General features: G+C 44.2%; 1 protein-coding gene and 1 pseudogene across 3 annotated transcripts in view; both read right to left on the reverse strand.

The window, feature by feature from the left end:
* FAM47E (family with sequence similarity 47 member E) overlaps positions 1–15,419 on the reverse strand; it is a 30,611-nt gene extending 15,192 nt beyond the window's left edge. For 2 of the 3 annotated variants that reach the window (XM_046655935.1, XM_046655932.1), the window contains exons 1-4: positions 10,872–11,000; positions 9,854–10,223; positions 6,828–6,967; positions 2,268–2,418 (exon numbers count right to left, since the gene is read on the reverse strand). In XM_046655935.1, coding sequence (XP_046511891.1) covers positions 2,268–2,418; positions 6,828–6,967; positions 9,854–10,223; positions 10,872–10,957 — 747 coding nt within the window. In that variant the 5' untranslated portion in view covers positions 10,958–11,000. Of the gene's footprint in view, positions 1–2,267; positions 2,419–6,827; positions 6,968–9,853; positions 10,224–10,871; positions 11,001–15,258 lie in introns of those variants that run through there. The other variant, XM_046655933.1, reaches the window with a different exon arrangement.
* Positions 15,420–19,165: 3,746 nt separating this feature from the next.
* Positions 19,166–20,324, reverse strand: LOC124236798 (importin subunit alpha-1-like; annotated as a pseudogene).
* Positions 20,325–20,485: the final 161 nt, after the last annotated feature.

Here is a 20,485-nt window from a genome sequence, read left to right on the forward strand (position 1 = left end):
TCTGTCTTTTGTTATAGGGCCCCAGAGAGAACTTAGAAGAGTAGAAGGACGATTATTTTTTCCTCCCCTACAGACTCAACACAATCCCACTTTGGAAAATACAACCTGGGGAACACAGGGAGAATGAGGCCTTTAGCGACGGAAGCTGATACTGTAGTGAACTTTATAGAGAGGAGCCATGAAATAGAGTCAGGAGCATGAAGGGAGGAATAGAGTCGAAACTAGGCAGAAATAATAATGAAGCCAAAATAGAGCAAGCAGAATCAATGAGGTGAAAAATAAACAGCATGGAAGGCAAGTAAAGCTAGTGCAACAGAGGAAATCCAACAGCGTGGTGTGATAGGGAGTGAGGTAAGATAATGAGGTAAACATGGGACCTTGGTCAAAAGGGACTGAAAATAAGGCTGGTCACCAGAGCAGGTAAACTATTATCCTAGGGTTCCTTAAATTTCCTGCCTAGACAGAGCAGTCTCCAGTAGTAGGAATGGGAGAAGTGGAGGGCTGGGATTCAGGCAATCCAATCCAACCAGATTATGGACAAGCAGTGGTAAAGAGGGCATCACCTGCCTTGGCCAGCATCCCTGCCCCAAGCACCCTCTGAGGAACTTCCCTCCCCCACTCTCAGCCAATCTGTTGCAGCTGGGCTGGACACACCCATCTCTTGGCTTTCAGAATTAGACACGAGACCTCGCCTAGCCAATGAGCATCTTTTATCTCTCTACTCATCATGGATGATTCAGGCACAGGCACTTTACCCAGGTTAGCCCAGCAAGAGTAAGGCCCGGACTTTTCCCTACTGGAAAAGGGTTGCTCTTTTCCCACTTAGTTTGCTACCTAGTAGGCTGTAAGCCTGGAAATTTTACTGGCTACTTTTGGCATCTCTTGGGGAAAGACTGCTGGAAAATAGAGTCAGATAGGGGAGAGCAACCAAGAGCTAGGGAAGACACCTAAAAACATTTTAGCACTTAGATTCAGCTGTACCTGAAGCTCCTAATACCTCTGGATAGTTCCCTTTTCTACCTTAATCCAGTCTGAATTATATTTCAGTTACTTGCCAATGAAATAGTCCTAAATAATACGTTGACTGAAACTGCCTAATGCACTCAAAAAATGGGGGAGGGGGATTGCAAATCCCTGAAAGTCTTAAATAGAGGAAAAGCCTCTTTTCCTAGACATCATCAGGAATATGTAACTCAGGAACAGGAATGGGTAACTAAATAGGTTCTTGGAAGGAGGGCAAGAAAAGACCTTGATAATTGAGTCAAAAGCCTATTCATGTCAGAAATACTTTTTGTGAAGGTTCTAGTCAAGCATAGCTGCCCAAAAACTTATAAATATAATTGAGAAAAAAGAGTTTAAGAAGGAGTGAAGGACAGAAAGAAAAGAAGGTCCTGACATTGAAAAGGAAAATAGAAATGTGAAATAACAGGTGGGGGAAATGGGGAGATTTTGGCCAAAGGGTACAAACTTTTAGTTGTAAGATGAGTAAGTCGTGGGGATGTAATGTACAGCACGGTGACTACAGTTAATAATCCTGTATTGTATAGTTGAAAGGTGCTAAGAGACTCGATCTTAAATGTTCTCACCACAAAAAAAAACGGTAATTATGTGAGATGATGGATGCATTAACTAATCCTATTGTGGTAATCATTTTGCAATATATACATGCATTAAATCATCACGTTGTTCACCTAACCTTTACACAATGCTATATGTCAATTATATTTCAGTAAAGCTGGGGAACAAAAGAGAGCCACTAAAAAAAATATGAAACAACAGCAAAGACATGAGACATCAAAAATAAACAGTCCAATTGGCTGCAAGCTTGCAAACTTTCCAGAAATTTCATCTACAAGAACTATTTCTATTATAAGTGGTGGGAGAGTCATGAAGATCCCTTTATGACTTTGATTATTTGAGTTCAATTATATCCAAACACTGCTTTTTAATAAAAGCAACTTTGAACTTGACTTTAAAAAGTAGGTTGTAGGGGCCGGCCCCGTGTCCAAGTGGTTAAGTTTTCACACTCTGCTGCGGCGGCCCAGGGTTTCGCTGGTTCGGATCCTGGGCGCAGACATGGCACCAGTCATCAGGTCACGCTGAGGCGGCATCCCACATGCCACAACTAGAAGGACTCACAACTAAAAATACACAACTATGTACCAGGGGGCTTTGGGAGAAAAAGGAAAAATAAAATCTTTAAAAATAAATAAATAAATAAATATAAATAAATAAAAAGTAGGTTGTAAGTATTACTACTAACTTACAAAAGTCGTAGCCCAGTTGCAGAAGTCACTAACTCCTCTGCGTACATTTTCATGAAGAACAGGACCATCTTCATGGAGCAAATCTGCTTCATTTGGCTTCTTTTCTTCATAATGCCATTGGCCTGCATATGACACAGGCATCTTCCTGGGACTAAAGATAAGGAGACCATCGAAGAATGACAATATGAGATACCATGAGTCCAAGTGGATTTCAAACAGGATCTTGAGGAAAGGAGATCATAATGCAAGTATTTCTAGCAGTCTCTTGCAAGTTCATACAAGTTATACGTTAATTTTTCAAAGATCACCTTATTATCACCATCATAAAGAAAAGTACATCATGATTAGTTATAACAATTAAAACTTACATAGCAGTTTATCATCATAAATTGATTTTTTAAAATTATGAGTACCATTTATTAAGATGTGTGCCAGATAAAAACCCAAATTACTGTGCCTGGAGTCGGCTGAAGCCTTAGACAATCTTGACAAGTAGGAGACATCCTTGACTTCCTTCTCCCTCATCTCTCAAATCCAGCCCAGTAATAAGTCTGGTAGATTTTAACTCTGTCTCCATCTTTGGAGTGTTGTAAGAGGGTCCTCGCTAATGTCTCTGCATCTTCTCTTAGGGTCCCTAACCCACGCTCTAGACTGCAGCCAAAACAGTCATTTCAAAACGTAAATCTGGTCATTGCAAATGCAGTCACCTCTCATCTTGATTCAGTCTCTTCAAGGCTTCTTTTTAAAAATTAAGATATAATTCACACACCGTAATACTTACCATTTCAAAGCATACAATTCAGTGGCTTTCATATCTTTACAAAGTTGTACAACCACCGACCCCCTATCTAATTCTGGAATATCTTCATCACTGCAAAAAGACACCTCATAACCATTGACAGTCACTCCTCATTGCCCCCATTCTCCCTGCTCCTGAAAACCACTGATCTCCTTTCTGTCTCTATGGATTTGCCTGTACTGGACATTTTATCTGAATGAAACCATAGAATATATGGTCTTTTGTGTCTGACTTCTTTCACTTAGCATAATGTTTTTAAGGTTCATACGTATTGTAGCATGTATCATGAGCTTATTCTTGTTTATGGCTAATATTCCATTGCATGGATGGACCACATTTTGTTTATCCATCATCAGTTGATGGACATTTTGGTTGTTGCCACTTTTTAGCTACCACGAATAATGCTGCTATGGACATTCGGGCACAAGTTTTTGTGTTCAATAGCTTCGTGTTATTCCTCCTATAAACACCTAACTTTTAACTCAGTTTCCAAGGCTCTTCATGGCCTGGTCTTTGCCTGTCTCTCCAGATTCTTCTGGAACTACCACCCTCCCTCACTCTCTGAGCTCCAGCCATCAGGGCTTCTTTCAGCTCCATGACATCATCATGCTCCCTCCAGTCACAGGGCCTTTGCTCATGTTGTTCTGTCTGACTGCAATGCCTTCTCCAGGCCCTCATCCCTCTTCATGTCTCAACATACCGTCCCTTCCTCAGGGAGGCATTCCCACAAGCTGTCTCAGAACCTATATTTTATTCATAGCACCTTTTACCTTTTACTCATAGCACCCACACATTAATTCACCCATCCATTCATTCAATAAATATTTATTAAGCACCAACTATGTACCAGGCACTGTTCTAGGCATTAAGATTCAGTTATAAATAATGGTAAGACCTTGGACTCATAGAGCTTCCAGTTGAGTAGGGAGAGACAGATAGAAAGGAGGTAAACAAACACATACCAGGTGATTACAAGTGACATACAGAAAAATAAAACAGGGCAAGAGGGATTGAGAGTGATGACAGGGACTTGTTATTTATACAGAGAAGACCTTCCTACTAAAGTAATATGTGAGCAGAAACTCAAAAGAAGAAAGGGATAAAACCATGCAGATATCAAACTGTGCAGATACCAGGCAGAAAAGAATAACATGTGCAAAGGCCCCGAGGTGGGAGTACACAGAATATGTTCAAGGAACACCAGAGAGGCAAGTGTGACTGGAGAGGAATGATTCAAGGATAGAGCAGTAGAGGATGAGGCCTGGGAGGTAATGGGGACCTAATCATATGGGACTTTAGAGGCAATTGAAGGACTTTGGATTTTACTCTGAATAAGTAGCAACTGGAGAATTTTGAGCAAGGAAGGAATGACACTATCTGACTTAAGTTTTTAAAAGAATCATTTTAGTTATTGTTTGACAAATAGACTTGAGGAGGGGAGGGGAGCATGGGTGGAGGCCACGAGACCAGTTAGTAAGCGATTGCCATTATCCAGGCAAGAGATGATAGTCCTGGAATAGAGAAGGTAAGATTCTGTATATATTTCAGTGGTAAAGCCATTAGGATTTGTGGGCAGATTACAACTATTGTTCCAGAAGCAACTAAAAGAATGGAGCTGCTATTTACTTACCTGGGGAAGACAGAAGAGGGAGTAGGTTTGGGGAAGAAACCTAGAGTTCACTTTTGGATGTGTCGAGTCTAAGATGCCAATTAAACATCCAAGGGCAAATGGTGAACATCCATAGACAGATGGACTGGATGAGATCACCTGAGTGTGAATAAACTTACAGAAAAGAAGATATCAGGGACTGAAGCCCTTCAAGGGTAAAAGGAAAGTGAGGAGGGACCAGCAGAAGAAGAGTGGGGAGAGGGCCATGAAACAGGAGGAGAACCAAGAAAGAGTGATGTTCCAGACGCTAAGTGAAAAAGGGTTTGGAGAAAGAGGACGTCATCAATTGTATCAACTGCTACTGATGCGTCATACATCATTGGTGATCATTGAGAACTGATTAGGTAATATAGAGGTCAATGGTGACCTTGACCAAAGACAGATCCAGTGAAATGCTGGAGATAAGAGCCTGATTGCTGTGAGTTCCAGAAATAATAGAAGAAGTGAGTGTGAACACCTCTTTCAAGGAGTTTTGCTCTAAAGGAAACAGAGACTATGTAGTCAAGGAAAGTTGTTTTAACGATGGGAGATATTACTTCATGCTGTGGCAGGCTGATAAGGTGCCCCAAAGAGATTAGATGCTAATTCTGGGAACCTGCAAATGTTACTTCATTTAGAAAAAGAGTCTACAAATGTGATTAGGTTAAGGAGCTTGAGATGGAGAGATTATCCTGGACTATCTGTGTGGGCCCTAAATGCCATCCCAAGTGTCCTTATACAAAAGAGAGGGAGGGGCCTGACCAGTGTCACAGCAGTTAAGTTCAAACGTTCCGCTTTGGCTGCCTGGGGTTCTCAGGTTCAGATCCTGGGTGCGGACATGGCACTGCTTGGCAAAAAGCCATGCTGCGGTAGGCGTCCCACATATAAAGTAGAGGAAGATGGGCATGGATGTTAGCTCAGGGCCAGTCTTCCTCAGCAAAAAGAGGAGGATTGGCAGTAGTTAGCTCAGGGCTAATCTTCCTCAAAAAAAAAAAAGAGAGAGAGGGAGATTTGACACATACATAGAGAAGGCACTATGAAGACAGAGCAGAGAGAGATTCAGAGATGCTGGCCTTGAAGACTAGAGTGATGTGGCCACAAGCCAATGAATGTCAGCAGCCACCAGGAGCTTGAAGAAGCAAGGAATGGAGGCTTCCCTAGAGCCTCTGGAGGGAATATGGCTCAGCCAACATTTTGATTTCAGACTTCCGGCCTCTAGAACTGTGAGATAATAAATGCCTGTTGTTTTAAGCCACGAAGTTTGTGTTACTTTGTAGAGCAGCCACAGAAACAAAGACATATGCTGACAGAAAAATTTGCCATTGTGTAATTATACATTTATTTTGTGATATGATAATTTATTAAGATATTAATTTTGTTCATTCCTTACATACTTTTCCTGCCCCTTTTAAGTAGATAACCCATCCATTTTTAATTTTTTGCCCTGGAGATTTTTGGAGAGTTAACCAAGGAAACTGCCTAAAGTGGAAGGCACATCCTATATTGTTTCTATGAAAATTAAGCCTATCGCTTTGAAAAAGTTCAATGAAGGTGGCATTACTGGTGTGATTTATGCAAAAAAGATGTTTGGGAATGCAAAGCAGCAGATCCATACTCAAAAAATAGCTTTATATTAACAGACTTGGAAGTGAATGAACAGTTATGTTCCAGGGTAAAATAAAATCTTTCAAGCACTTAAGTGTCATCTTTTGCAATTCCCTGTATTAAACGTTTTTGGGGTTTTTTTTTTTTTTTTTGGTTATCCAACCAACTACCTGTCCCAATCATGTTGAATAAAGCGGCTTCTTCCATAAATAATTCAAAAAGCCATTCGGGGCCAACAACCAGCCTTTCCGCGGTCTTCCTCTTGTCCCTCAGCTCTCCTAGAGTCATGTAGGCTCACCTGCGTTTGCTCCGTGTTTGCTGGAATTCACATCCACTAATGAAATAAACACTATTCAGAGCAGGACCCAAGGCTCCTTTCCCTCCTCCTGGGGAACTTAGTTACTTTTGTTCTCTAAGTTATTCTAAAGACGAGGAGCTTTGAGAAAGTACCTCCTAGAATGTTCCATCAGGTGACAGGAACAAGCGAGGGGTTAAGAACAATACTTACGGTCCCACATAGACTTGGGTGGAGCGTTTTTTTAAAAGTTTTGTGGGTTCCTTCACTCTTTTCCTGATGCCCTGACAATAAGCCCAGGCGTCCTCCAACTTCCTGTCAGGATCCAGCACTTCCAGCACCTTTAATAAGAGCTACAAAAAGAAAACGGACTTGGAGGGGAGAAAACGTGCTGAAAAGGGAGCATGTTAATTCTAAAAAGGAACAGACCAACTCGCCCTTTGCTTTCCTTCCCAGTTAGTCAATGCTGTTCGTCAGTTCCCATGCAAGTACCGCGCTGGCTGCTGTGGGTAAGCTTCCATCACTTAGACATCAGGTGTGCAGCGTTTGTACCGCAGTTCCATCTCCTCTAGAAGGAATAGTGCCTCTGTGTCTACCCCGGGGCCCCAAAGGCCCCACTGAGCAAAGTGCCTCTAGAGGATTTCTGTGGGTTTTAACGGCCCAGCAGCCGTTCTTCCTCCTATGAATAACAGTATCTGGATTTTCCATTGGAGAACCACCTCTCCCTCCACTTTCAGTCCGCATGGTCTGAATTGGCCTGACCCCATCCTCACTCCACAGGCAGGCCAGGCCAATCAGGACCACAGTGACTGGTTTAGGAATAGGTACCTGACCAAGTTGGACCCATGGGAATCAGGTTATGCAATTTGGCTGGGACCATGCAAAAAGAGGAGTTTTTTTCTGGGTAGAATTTAAATCTAGAGCTGCTGGTGGTCAACATAGCAGCATAAGAAGAGATCCTGCCTCAGAAAGAAGCCAACCCACCTAGTTGTGGAGGTCAGATGTGGAAATAAGGGCCACAATCCCATGTGCCATCTGAGGGTGTGTGGAAACAATCTGTTTGTCATGGACTCAAGCTCTGGCCTGCAGGAGGTGGTGAAGGAACGCCCGAGGTGGAAAATAATGGATTAGAAATTCTAGTTGTCCTTTCTATAGACTTCTCTGCCACTGATCATTTATTTATTCATTCATTCATTATGCACAAATATTTACTGAGTGTCTACCATATGCCAGGTATTGGTGGTACACAGTGACAGACGCAGACAAAGGCCCTGCCCTGGAAAAACCCTGCCTTGTAGAGCTTTTATTCTAGTGAGGAACCCAAGTGGTGACCAGCGCTATGTTGAAAAAGAAATAGATCATAGTAGGGATAGAGAACGCGGGTGGAAGGAGAATGTTATTTTATGTAAGTCTCTCCAATTAGAAGTCATTTGAGCAAAGATATGAGGAAGTGAAGGAGCAAGACAGGCATTCATCTAGGGGCGAGTGTCCCAGACACAGGAGCAGAGATCTGACTCACACGTGCTTCTAATGTTCCCAGGCAGAGAGGCTGGAGCAGGGTGAGAGCAGAGGAGCAGGCAGAGAGGCTGGACGGGGAGCAGAGCAGGGGTGGGGTGGAGAGCAGACCACCCAGGGCTTTTCAGACCATGGCGAGGACTTTACTCTGAGTGAGAAGCGGCCACCGGGGGGCTTTGTGGAGCAGTTTACCTTTCTTTTAAACATTTTATTTTTTTCCTTTTTCTCCCCAAAGCCCCCAGGTACATAGTTGTATATTCTTCGTTGTGGATCCTTCTAGTTGTGGCATGTGGGACGCCACCTCAGCGTGGTTTGATGAGCAGTGCCATGTCCACGCCCAGGATTCGAACCAACGAAACACTGGGCCGCCTGCAGTGGAGCGCACGAACTTAACCACTCGGCATGGGGCCAGCCCCAGTTTACCTTTCTTAACAAGGGTCACCCTCACTGTGCCGGGAACAGACTGCAGGGGTCGTGGGTGGGGTAGCAGGCACTGCTAGTTCCCTGCCCCATATCCATTCGGCCCCTTCTTAAATCTAGCAGAATTTTGTCCTGGATTTTGTTCCATGTTGCAGTGCTCAACCAAGAAACTCAATTTTCTAGATTCCTTAGCAGCTAGGAGTGGTCAGATGAATAGATGTTTACTGGGAAGGCTATCATTTGCCTTATTTAAAAGATAGAGTCAACCCACATGCACCCTTTAACCTTTGCCCCTTCCCCCTTCCTGTCTGAAAGACAGACTGGATGCCTGGAGGTGTGGAAACCATTTTGAGACATAAGAGCAAGAGACGTATACTAAGGATCATGGAGCCAAAAGTCAAGAGCAGCCTGGGACATGGGTGACATAACAGACCTGCTGCCCAACCCTAGCCCTGACAATGCAGTGAAATTTCCCTGTGACCTTTCAGGTTCTACCCCTCAGTTAGCAAGTACTTATGGACGCCTCCTAAGATCAGGCTAAAGTGAGACTGAATAATTCGCCCAATTTTTTCTCTCCCAAAAAAGTCACAAGCAAAGATTCGGAGAACTTCAAGGGAAAAAAGTCAAATGTTTCCAGTTTGCTGGACCTTTTTAAATTGTACGGCCTCAGAGGAAGCAGTAGCGTGTGTGTTGCTGCCAATTGTGGGTCCTGGGGGCAGAGAGAGGAAGGCTGCTCCAACCCCCATGAGAACTCTCTCTGGGGAGACGTTCATTGTCCTCTCCTCTTTGTAATTATGTCATCTCCTCAAAGGAACTCCCAGGCATCTAAGGAGAATTCTTTTCAAGGCCCCAGTGGAGACCCAGCCAGCCCTGGCGGGCTAGTGGTTAAGAGTTGGCGCTCTTACTGGGCAGGTCCTAGGTTCGTTTCCCCGTCAGGGAGCCGCACCACCCACCTGTCCGTTCTCATACTGTGATGGCTGTGTGTTGCTGTGATGCTGAAAGCTATGCCACCAGGATTTCAAATTCCAGCAGGGTCACCCATGGTAGACAGGTTTCAGTGGAGCTTCCAGACTAAGATAGTCTAGGAAGAAGGACCTGGCCACCCACTTCTGAAAAAATTGGCCATGAAAATCCTGCGAATAGCAGCAGAGCATTGTCTGCTGTAGCGCTGGAAGGGGAGAGGATGGCGCAAAAAGACTGGGCAGGGTCCGCTCAGCTGTACACAGGGTCACTAGGGGTCAGTATTGACTGGACAGCCCTAACAACAGTGAAAGCCCTCCCACAACCCCAAGACAGGAGGTCACCTCTACAGGCAGATCTTCTCCCAGATTCGGGTAGAGAGCCAAGGGGTGGGGGGTCAGCTGGGCTTCAACGTCCGCCAGGAAGGCCTTCCGTGCCCCCTGGGCTGGCGAGAGCTTGGACAACAGGGCGGCTTCCTTGGGCAGCTTGTTCCGCCTCTTCTTGGGGGCAGGTCGGGGAGCTCTGTGATAAATCTTGGGGAGCAAGCCCTCCTGAGGGCCCTGAGTGATCAGACCTTCGCAAGGCAGGCAGCCTTTCCTGAAGTCATCCAGTCCCTTTCTCACAAATATCCACCGCCGGCTGTTCAGGGTGGTGGGGAGCGTCAGCCTGTGCTTGTGCTTTATGAAACACTCAGAAGGCAGAGTCTCTTTGTACCTGGAAGACAACATGCCTGGTCATATGGGTCACAAGGGTTGGGGTGGGAGGAGAGGTTGTGAGGAGGCTGGCCTTGACCTTTTTTGAGGAGGTGAGGTAGGAGTGATGCGGGGTCGGTGAGCCGAGGAGTCGAAAGAAAGATTTCTTGGACTCTCAAGAGCTGGCAGTAGTGCTCTTTTTATTTACAGAATAGTGTGTAACAGCATGGGGACAGGACCCATGGGCAGTCAGAGCTCCTGCTGCTGCTGCACGGGGACAGGACCCATGGGCAGTCAGAGCTCCTGCTGCTGCTGCACGGGGACAGGACCCATGGGCAGTCAGAGCTTCTGCTTCTGCTGCATGGGGACAGGACCCATGGGCAGTGAAGAGCTGCTGCTGCTGCTGCATGGAGACAGGACCCATGGGCAGTCAGAGCTCCTGCTGCTGCCCTGAGTTGAGGGTTAGGGCTAATTTTATAAGGCATGGGTACGTGACTTATTTTTACTGGAAAAAGAAAAGATGATGTAAAAAGTCATTAAATGATGTCAGTGCAGATGGGGTCTGGTTATTGTGCGGTCATATAACTCTAGATACGAATCTGGTCATATAGATCGGCATGTAGGTGAGGATGCCCTGGGCTTCTCTCCCTGGGGCAGCCCTAATTCATACCATAAAAAAATCCACTGGGTCATATAGTTTGGCATGTAGGCCAGGTCACTTTTGGCTTCTGTAGCTGGGGCAGCCTTAATCCACATCAGGAGGACAGGGGTTCACGTAGAGGGGGTTGAGTTGATCATACTCCTAGTTCATGGCACATTATCACTGGTCTGTGCAAGGTCCCTCCCCTGTTTTCTTTATTCTACCTTAGCCCCATATCCCACTCTCATTGCTCTCCCTGCATAGACAAAACTACTCTAAAGGATTTGAAATGTATCCTTTCGTTTGTATACATTGTTATAACATCTGTATTGTCCTTTTGTGTGCTTGCGTTCTTAATTTACATAAATTTCTTCTGTTTCGTACTTGTTTACCAAGCACAGTATTATAAAGGCCCATCCACATCACTGTGTGCAAATCTAATCCATTATTACCAACTGCTGCCAGCACAGTTAATCTATCTATTCCCTTTGTGAAGGACACTCACAAATCGTGGCCCCTCCCGGGACTCTTTCTTATCCTTTAAAGGGACACAGTGCAGTGGGAAGAAACTGGATCCCAGTGACAACTCACCCCTAACAAGCTGAAAGACCTTGGCACTTCATTTATCCTCTGTGGGCCTCGGTTTACCCCCTAAACTCAGAGGGTCAAAGGTGGCCAAGTGGCAGTCTATGCGCTGCACTGGGCCTACAAACCTGTCATGTTGTCCCCTTTGTGTTTCAATAAGAATCATAATAGCTAACATATGTGGAGAACTTTCTGTAGGACAGGCACGCTTCTAAGCGCTTTACATGTATTGTCATCTAAATCTCATGACAATCCTATGACGTAGGTACTAGGTACTAGGATTATTCCTTTTACAGATAAGGAAATTGAAGCACACAGTAGTTAAAAACAAAACAAAGACTTGTCAAAGTTCCCACAGCTAATAAATGTTAGAGCTGGGATTTTAATCCAGGTAGTGAGACTCCAGAGAAAGGTGTTTAACCACTACACTAGAGCTTCTTACATATAAAAAAGTTCACATGAATAATCTAGAAGAAAAATCAGGAGCTCTGGGAACAGTGGGTCCACCTTTCCGTGGATCTGTAATTGGTATAAAGGCTGCCCCTTTAGATAAGTCCTGTGCTTTCTTATTCACAGTCTCCACCTCTCCCTACTGCCTTATACCCAGGCTGCTTCACTCAGTTCCCTTATCCACCAGGTCCCTGTTTGCATTGAGTAGTTAGGGCATGAAGATGAGATGGGAGAGACAGATGGACAAATAGGAAGAAAAATGAGACCAGTTCCTGGATAACCTAATACATCCCGCCATTGCTAAAGTCAGGACTTGGACCTGAGCAGGTTAATCGCAGGTCTGTCGTTATCCTAATACATCACACTGCTGTAGTCAGATATTGCTACATTATTGCTGTCTTTCCCTGAAGCCCCTTCCACCTCCAGGCCCTGTCATCTACAGCGGCTCATAACACCAAATGTACTCCTTGCTACACTCATCCTTATAGGCACAAAGCATTTTTCAGAGATCCTAGCTTGATCCCTGTTCTTTTTTGTGAGTCGTGGAAACTTCTTGCTTACTGTGTGTGCATGTGTGTGTTTTAAGGGCTTAATCCAGCTCTACTGTGCAGATCTAGATGAAAAGACAAAAAAAGATGAGTTTACACAAAGTTGCTCTTTGCGATTAATAAATAGCTAAGTGGCGGAGGTGTTAATTGAAATTACATCTAACCTCGAGATTTGATGACCCGTTCAGCATGACCTACTAGCAAGCAACCCTCCATAGTATTAAATATCTTTACTAAGTTTATTTTCCACACATTTACAACTAATGCAAACATCCAAGCACTTCATAAAACCAAATCTGATAACCAATATTTTTGCTTCAGCACAGTCATACAACTCAAACTGGGGAATGTATGGCAGCCAGCTCAAGCCTCATGGAATGTTAGAGCTGGCAGAAACCCTGAAGGAAATCTAGTCTACCTTCCTCACTTTTCACTGAGGAAACTGAGTTCTGAGAGGTGAACAAGGCGACCAGGCCAGAGGGAGGGCTTCCCGCTACCCTACATGGCCTCTCAGAGCTCTTCGACTTACCTCTCTGCATTTTCTCAAGTTCATGAAAAATTTTTACTTGACCTAGAAAATAAAACTGAAAACATTTTTTCTACACATTTACTATTTTCACAGCCACTAGTAAACAATACATGATTATTTCCCACTTTAAGAATTATGAAAGAAGAGCTGGTCCTGTGGCCGAGTGGTTAAGTTCACGCACTCTGCTTCGGCAGCCCAGGGTTTTGCTGGTTCGGATCCTGGGCGTGGACCCAGCACTGCTCATCAAGCCATGCTCGGGTGGCGTCCCACATAGCACCACCAGAAGGACCTACAACTAGAAAATACAACTATGTGCTGGGGGGCTGTGGGGAAATGAAGAAGAAGAAAAAAACAAGATTTGCAACATATGTTAGCTCAGGTGCCAATCTTTAACAAAAAAAAAAAATAATGAAAGAGTATCGGGCATTTATCCTAAAGAAATAAAAATTTCTGTTCACACAAAAACCTGTACACAAATATTCACAGCAGCTTTATACACAATAGCCAAAAACCAGAAACAGCCTGAAGGTCTTTCAACAGGTAAATGGATACACAAATTGTGGTATAGCCATACGTGGAATACTACTAAGCTATAAAAATGAAAAAACTATAGAGACACAACATCTTGGATAGATCTCAAGTGTTTCATGCTGGGTGAAAAAGAGCCAATCTCAAAAGGTTGTATACTGTATTATTCTATTTATCTAACATTCTTGAAAGAACAAAACTATTGAAATAGAGAACAAAATGAGTGGTTGCCAAGGTGGCGGGGGGAGGGAGGGTGCGGAGAGTGACAATAAAGGGGTAGCAAGAAGTGTTTCCTTTGTGATGAAACAGTTTGTATCTTGCTGCATACATATGACAAAATTTTACAGAACTATACAGTGTGAAAATTAATAAACAGAAACCTCATTTAAAATGGAGTCAGGAAGCCCTGTAGCAGGAGCTCTCTCTCTCACACACACACACACTCCATTGGTCACAGCTTTACAATTTGAGGCAGAAAGTGCAACTATCATACTTTACTACACCAGCAAGAGGAAGGAAGGTTTTCTCCTTGCCCTGCAACAGCCTAGCCAATCAGAAGCGCCACAGCTCAGCTCACTCTGAATTCTTACTTTCCTCCAACGAACATTCCTTTAGAACAGCCCCTCCCAGCTCCCCCTTTTTCTCTATAAAAGCCAGCACCCCCTGTTTTGTTTTCTGGATTTGCCTATGGTCTGCCATAGCTTGCAGTTCCCCAGTTGCAGTTCCTCTGGCTATTGCTGAATAGACTCACTGTGCTGGCAAACTAACTGGATATTTTATTTTAAAGTTGACAACACACACACTCAAGTGCAAGTAAAAACTGATGAAATCCAAGTAAGGTTTACAGCCTAGTTAAATATTATGCAAATGTTGATGTCCTGCTTTGGTAATGTACTATAGTTAGGTAAGATGGTAGCACTGGAAGCAGCTGGGGGAAGGGTACATGGGACTTCTGCACTACTTTTGCACCTTCTTGGGAGTCTACAATTATTTTTAAATAAACAGTTTGAAAATTGAGGGGGCGGGAAGATTCTCAAAGCGTTCATAACTGCTAACGTATACAGTGCATATATGTGCCAGTAACTAACTCCCTGGCCACCGTCACCAACTGGGTGGCCAAAGGTTCCAGGTGCAGCACACCCCTCACACCAGATGCAGGGATCCAGTTGACTAACCCAGAGAAGGATGGGTCGAGGCTACTTCAGTTTCCACGGAGGACTCTGTGGCCATCAGTTTCCTGTCTGGAATAGGTTTTTGTTTTTGTTTTTGTTTCGAGGAAGATTAGCCGTGGGCTAGCTGCTGCCAATCCTCCTTTTGCTGAGGAAGACTGGCCCTGAGCTAACATCCGTGCCCATCTTCCTCTACTTTACATGTGGGACGCCTGCCACAGCATAGCATGCCAAGCGGCGCCATGTCCGCACCCAGGATCCAAACCACCGAACCAGGAGCCGGCAAAGCAGAACGTGTGCACTCAACCGCTGCGCCAGCCCCTTGGAATAGGTATATTAATCCACATCCCCTGGGGAGTTGCGAGGATAACCGAGAAAAGTATCTGCGATGAGGAGCTTGAGGCGCTCGTTCTTTTATATTATAATCACTTAGATGCCGCGGACCTTGAGGAGGAAAGGCAGGCAGGCCCTATAGCCCGGTCCTCCCTGGCCGTCAGCCCTCCCCCGCCCCGGCACCAGCCCCAGCCCCAGCCCCAGCCAGCACCGGGTCCAGGCGCCCCCGCGCGGCCCCCACGGGATGCTCCGTCGCCCGGGCGCGGCGCGCTTACCGGGGCCTGCGGTTCATGCCTCCCGGTGCCCGGTCCAGTGCCGCTGGCCGGAGCAGCCGCCTGTGGTCAGCCATGGTGGGCCTGGCTGCCAGCCTCGCCTTGGGTGGTGTGTGTTCCCGGCCACTCGGGTCGCTAGGAGACCGAGTAGCTGTGAGCTGCCCAGACTCGCCCTGGGGTACGGAGCGGCGGGGCGCCCCCTGCACAGCCCGGCTTTTCCCGGGGATCAGGCAGCCCGGGGGCGCCCCGGCGCCGCCCATCCCCGGGCGCACCCTAGCCTTCTCCGACGCCCGGTAGCCGGGAAAGGGCGAAGGATCGGGTTATTGGTGTAACTACATTTTAACGGACTGGGAAGGCGGGTTCATCTTCCCATTGAAATTGACCGTAGGCTGGACCATGCTTTTTTGGCTTACTGTCGTTTCAAAAGATGTTTGTTGAAAGAAAGAAAGGAAGACGGCAGCCGGAGAGGTAGCAAGAGAAAGAGAGTAGAGACGGAGGGAAAGGAATAGACTGATTTCTAATGGTGGAAAGGCCTTTTAGCCAGGACTGTTTTCCTGGAGGTCTTGGAACTCCCTGGGCCGCACCGCTTCTGTGAATCGAGGGCGGCTCGTTGGTATCTGTCTAATCACCCACCAGCTGGTGTCCACAGTCCCTTCCAGCTCCCGCGTTATTTGATTCTTTTGCCTCCACTCACTTCAGCAGTGAAATTACCATCCGGTTGGCCCCTGATATGCAGATGCCCACGTAAATGTGGACGCATTAGGATGCGTTTTGGTTTTGCCAAGTTCTCTTGCTACTTCTGTGTATTCCTGATTTAAATATTAAGCGTTGCTGCCAGAGGAAACAGCAGCCTAGCATTCTCCCGTCTCAAAATTATCGCGGTACAACTCAACAACAAAACATCAAACAACCCAATCAAAAAATGGGCTGGAGACATGAACAGACATTTCTCCAAAGAAGATATACTGATGACCAACAGGCACATGAAAAGATGCTCATCATCGCTGATCATCAGGGAAATGCAAATCAAAACTACACTAAGATATCACCTTACACCCATTAGAATGACAAAAATATCTAAAACTAATAGTAACAAATGTTGGAGAGGTTGCAGAGAAAAAGGAACCCTCATACACTGCTGGTGGGAATGCAAACTGGTGCAGCCACTATGGAAAACAGTATGGAGATTCCTCAAAAAATTAAAAATAGAACTACCATACGATCCAGCCATCCCACTACTGGGTATTTATCCAAAGAGCTTGAAGTCAGCAATCCCAAAAGTCCTATGCACCCCAATGTTTATTGCAGCATTATTTACAATAGCCAAGACATGGAAGCAACCTAAGTGCCCAGCAACAGACAAATGGATAAAGAAGATGTGGTACATATATACAATGGAATACTACTCAGCTGTAAAACAGAACAAAATCATTCCATTTGCAATAACATGGATGGACCTTGAGGGAATTATGTTAAGTGAAATAAGCCAGCGAGAGAAGGATAATCTGTGTATGACTCCACTCATATGAGGAATTTAAAATTATGGACTAAGAACAGTTTAGTGGATACCAGGGGAAAGGTGGGGTGGGGCGTGGGCACAAAGGGTGAAGTGGTGCACCTACAACATGACTGACAAACATTAATGTACAACTGAAATTTCACAAGATTGTAACCTATCATTAACTCAATAAAAAAAAAGAAAAAAAAATTATCGCGGTAGTTAAATTGTCCCATATGGTGGGATAATTTTTGTGGTCATTTAAAGACGAGCCTTCTCATCTTCAAACTCTCCCGGAATAAATTAGCTTCACCTTTGGGAATCTATTAAACATCAGGATAGTATTGAAGTGCCCTGACTGGTACTAGTTCCAGCATCTTCACTTGCTGTGTGTGTTCAGCCACCTTTTCTGCTCAGTGGAGAGCCCTGGAGTCCCACCGCCTGAGATGAATCCTGGCCCTGCCACTTACTTATGCACCACGGGGCACAGTTACTTAAACGTTTTTTAGGTTCATTGATTTCCTAGTCTGAAAATGGGGGAAATAATAGTGTCTGCCTATAAGCTTATTGGGGGATTCGATGAGATAAGGACTGTAAAGTCCTTAACACAGGGCTGGCAGTTAAGAATCCCTCAATTACTGCCGAGAGTTACTATTATCTCAGCTGTGAACTGGGGATAGTAATATTTGCCCTGCCTACTTCACAGCGTTGTTACACGAGTCAGTCAATGGAGAAAACTACAAATGAAATCATTATAAGGAGCCTGATTAGTTGTTTTTAATTTTTTTATCTTTTTATTACTCTCTCTGATAATATCTTTGATATTAGTTTGCTTGGTTGCCAATTCAAGCTTTTATTGCTTTGAGGAAGTAGAGTTTTTCCATAAGACAGAGGGTCAGGATCATGTCCATCTTGCTTCTACTACTGTGCCTGGCACGCCACAGTTGGTACTCATTCAGCAAATATTGTCTGTGATGGCCATGCTGGGCTCTAGGGACGCAAAGGAGAATAAAACAGGCTTGATCCTTGTCACCTTGGTAGTTAGTTTCTAGTGTTTACTGCCTGAATTAATAAGAAACCACCTAGTTTCATGACTTTTGCATTCTCACAATTTGATATTTGCTCCAGGTAGTGATTTTGACTCCAAATCTGGTAGCAGATAACTAAGATTCTTTTTATTTCACCACATTTCCTACCTTGATTATAGTCATTACTCAGGGAATCTCTCATTCTCTCTCTCTTTCTCTTTTGCAACACAAAGATAAAATGTGTTACATGTAGTAATCTAATGAGTAGATGTTATTGAAGAGTGAGGATGATGATGTTCCAGGTGTTTTTCGAGCCTTATTGCCTGGTAGTGTGACCACTTCATTTCCAAATAGGATTACTCAAATATAGCCATAGCAGGGTTGCCGAACACGATTACCGCATCTTTCCCACTCAAAGACTAATTAATGTCTCTGTAGCCTTTTACTATGTACTCAGCAATACTTAGTTCATGGTACTTTCCAGAAAAAAAGCATTTGAACAACAAAACAACAGAACTTTAAGCTGAGAAATTATAGCATGGTCTTGGATTGGCAGAAACCCTTGGCATCTGGACAGAGTGTCACAGTCATCCCTGCAGGACTACAGTGAGGCTAGACAAGCGCCTCTCAGGCCAGTTCTCACAGAATTTCTACAGACAAATTCACAGTGGACATGTGCTCACCTGAGGACACAAGGCACAATGACTAAGACACAGCCGAACCAACAAAGAACAGAATCAGATCTTCAGGGACTTTATGTATTGGATGTTTGGATACAGAACATAAATAAATATGGTTAGTTATGTATAAATATATGTTTATGTACATAAAATAAGCATGTTTAATGCATTTAGGAAATAGAGGGAACTGGAAATATGAACAAAGTACAAGAAACTATTTTTTAAAGATAGATCTGAAAAAGAACCAAATAGAACTTACAGAAATGAAAACTATAATCATTGCAATTTAAAACTCTGTGGAATGGTTAAACAATAGATTAGACCAGCTCAAGAGAGAATTAGTAAACTAGAGACAGCTTTAAATGCCCAGGATACAGCACATAGAGGTAAAGAAATAGAAAATAGGGAAGAGAAGAGACATGAACATATGGAGTAAAGAATGAGAAAACCTAACATACACTTTTTTTAAGTAAAGAAAAGGGTGGAATTTAATTTTTACTCACAGGACAGTGCAAGATATGCAATTCCATACAGAAATAAGAAATCCTTGGAGAGGGGAAGCTTCATGCAGTATGTACAGTTTGGAACTGTTCAAGTGGAGTTTCATTGTAAAAAATGCTATAGTAACAAACCACATTTAAAGAGTTCTTAGTAGAGAAACAGTAAGACAAATTTATACTAAACATAGTATACAGCAACCAACCTTATGCCTCAGCTGTACAATCTAAAAGTGCGGGAGCGCCAGCCTGAACTTGGAATGTAGCCTTCAGAGGTCGTTTCTGGCACTACATTTTGAACTTTCTCTTCCCCTACAGAAAAATACTTCTCCATCCAGCTGAATGAAGCTTTGTACACAGACTAATTTTCATGGTTTTGCAGAGTTTCAATTTTGTCCAAACCTCCACATTCTTCAATCATTATACTAAGTTTCTCAGTTTCACTTAGTTTCTCAGCAGCCTGAAGATATTTGAAACGGCGTCCAGAATAACCAGAATAATTTTGGTTATCTTTCACGTTTTAGAGTTTCAACAGTGGTTCTATTATGCCCCAGTGAATGAGGTATACAATCCGTCCAACTGTTCTGCCACTTGCATGGTTGATCACAGCCCATACAGTTTTATGTCTTAAAGTCTGCCTTAAAGAGAACACCAGCAAGGAATGGCACTAATCCATGATTCTCAACTTGCTGTATCTGGTGCTGGCGGCCAGCTGTGATGTTTGACATTGTCCACATAGCTTCCTTCTGAATGTTAGTTTTGAGGTTCATTAGCAGCCTAGGAAAGACAACTACGTGCTTCTACGTCTATTACAACCTGAATCTGTTCATCTGTCCCAGTGGCAATATTTCCTACAGCTCTTAGCGCAGGAGTCACAATTGGCAATTCAGTAGCTCCTAGAAGCTTCATAAATTGGGGCACAATTCCTGTTTTCATGACCATTTCAATCTATTCCTTTGGACCCTCAGTAAGGTGGGAAATGGCCCAGGAGGTATCTAATACTTCTGGATCATCGTGATGCAGGAGACAAAGTAAAGTAGGAAGAATTTGCTCAACCACATCTAACGGGAGTGCAGACTTCTCGTTGCAACAAAGATTTGAAATTGTCCAGATAAGATTACCTAAGATTACCATATGCTAAAGATGACATCTTAGGAGCTGCAAGAGCCAACAGTGGGTCAACTGTACCATACTTGATAACCAGGTCTCAGAAAACAGAACTATCACCTGCAGTGTTTCCTAGAGTCCATACAGCTTGTTCACTGATGGGAGCATGGGGAGATGCCAACAGAGAAATGAATGCTGGGATAGCACCTCCATCTACCACAGTCTTGCTCGGTTCTGATTTCCCAGAAGCAATGTCAATGAATTAGCGTCCTCTTTGGTGGACATGGTTATGAGACAAAGGGAGAAAGCTACACAGCTGGCTTAGACTTCCACAGGAGGCAGTGTGGGGCTCACAGGCTGCAGGTCAGCTGCCCCCAAAATCTCTACCACAGCTCAGCCCAAAGATGGTGTCCTAACATA

This window comes from Equus quagga, chromosome 3 (assembly GCF_021613505.1).
Source record: "Equus quagga isolate Etosha38 chromosome 3, UCLA_HA_Equagga_1.0, whole genome shotgun sequence".
In the NCBI taxonomy this organism is placed as follows: domain Eukaryota; kingdom Metazoa; phylum Chordata; class Mammalia; order Perissodactyla; family Equidae; genus Equus; species Equus quagga.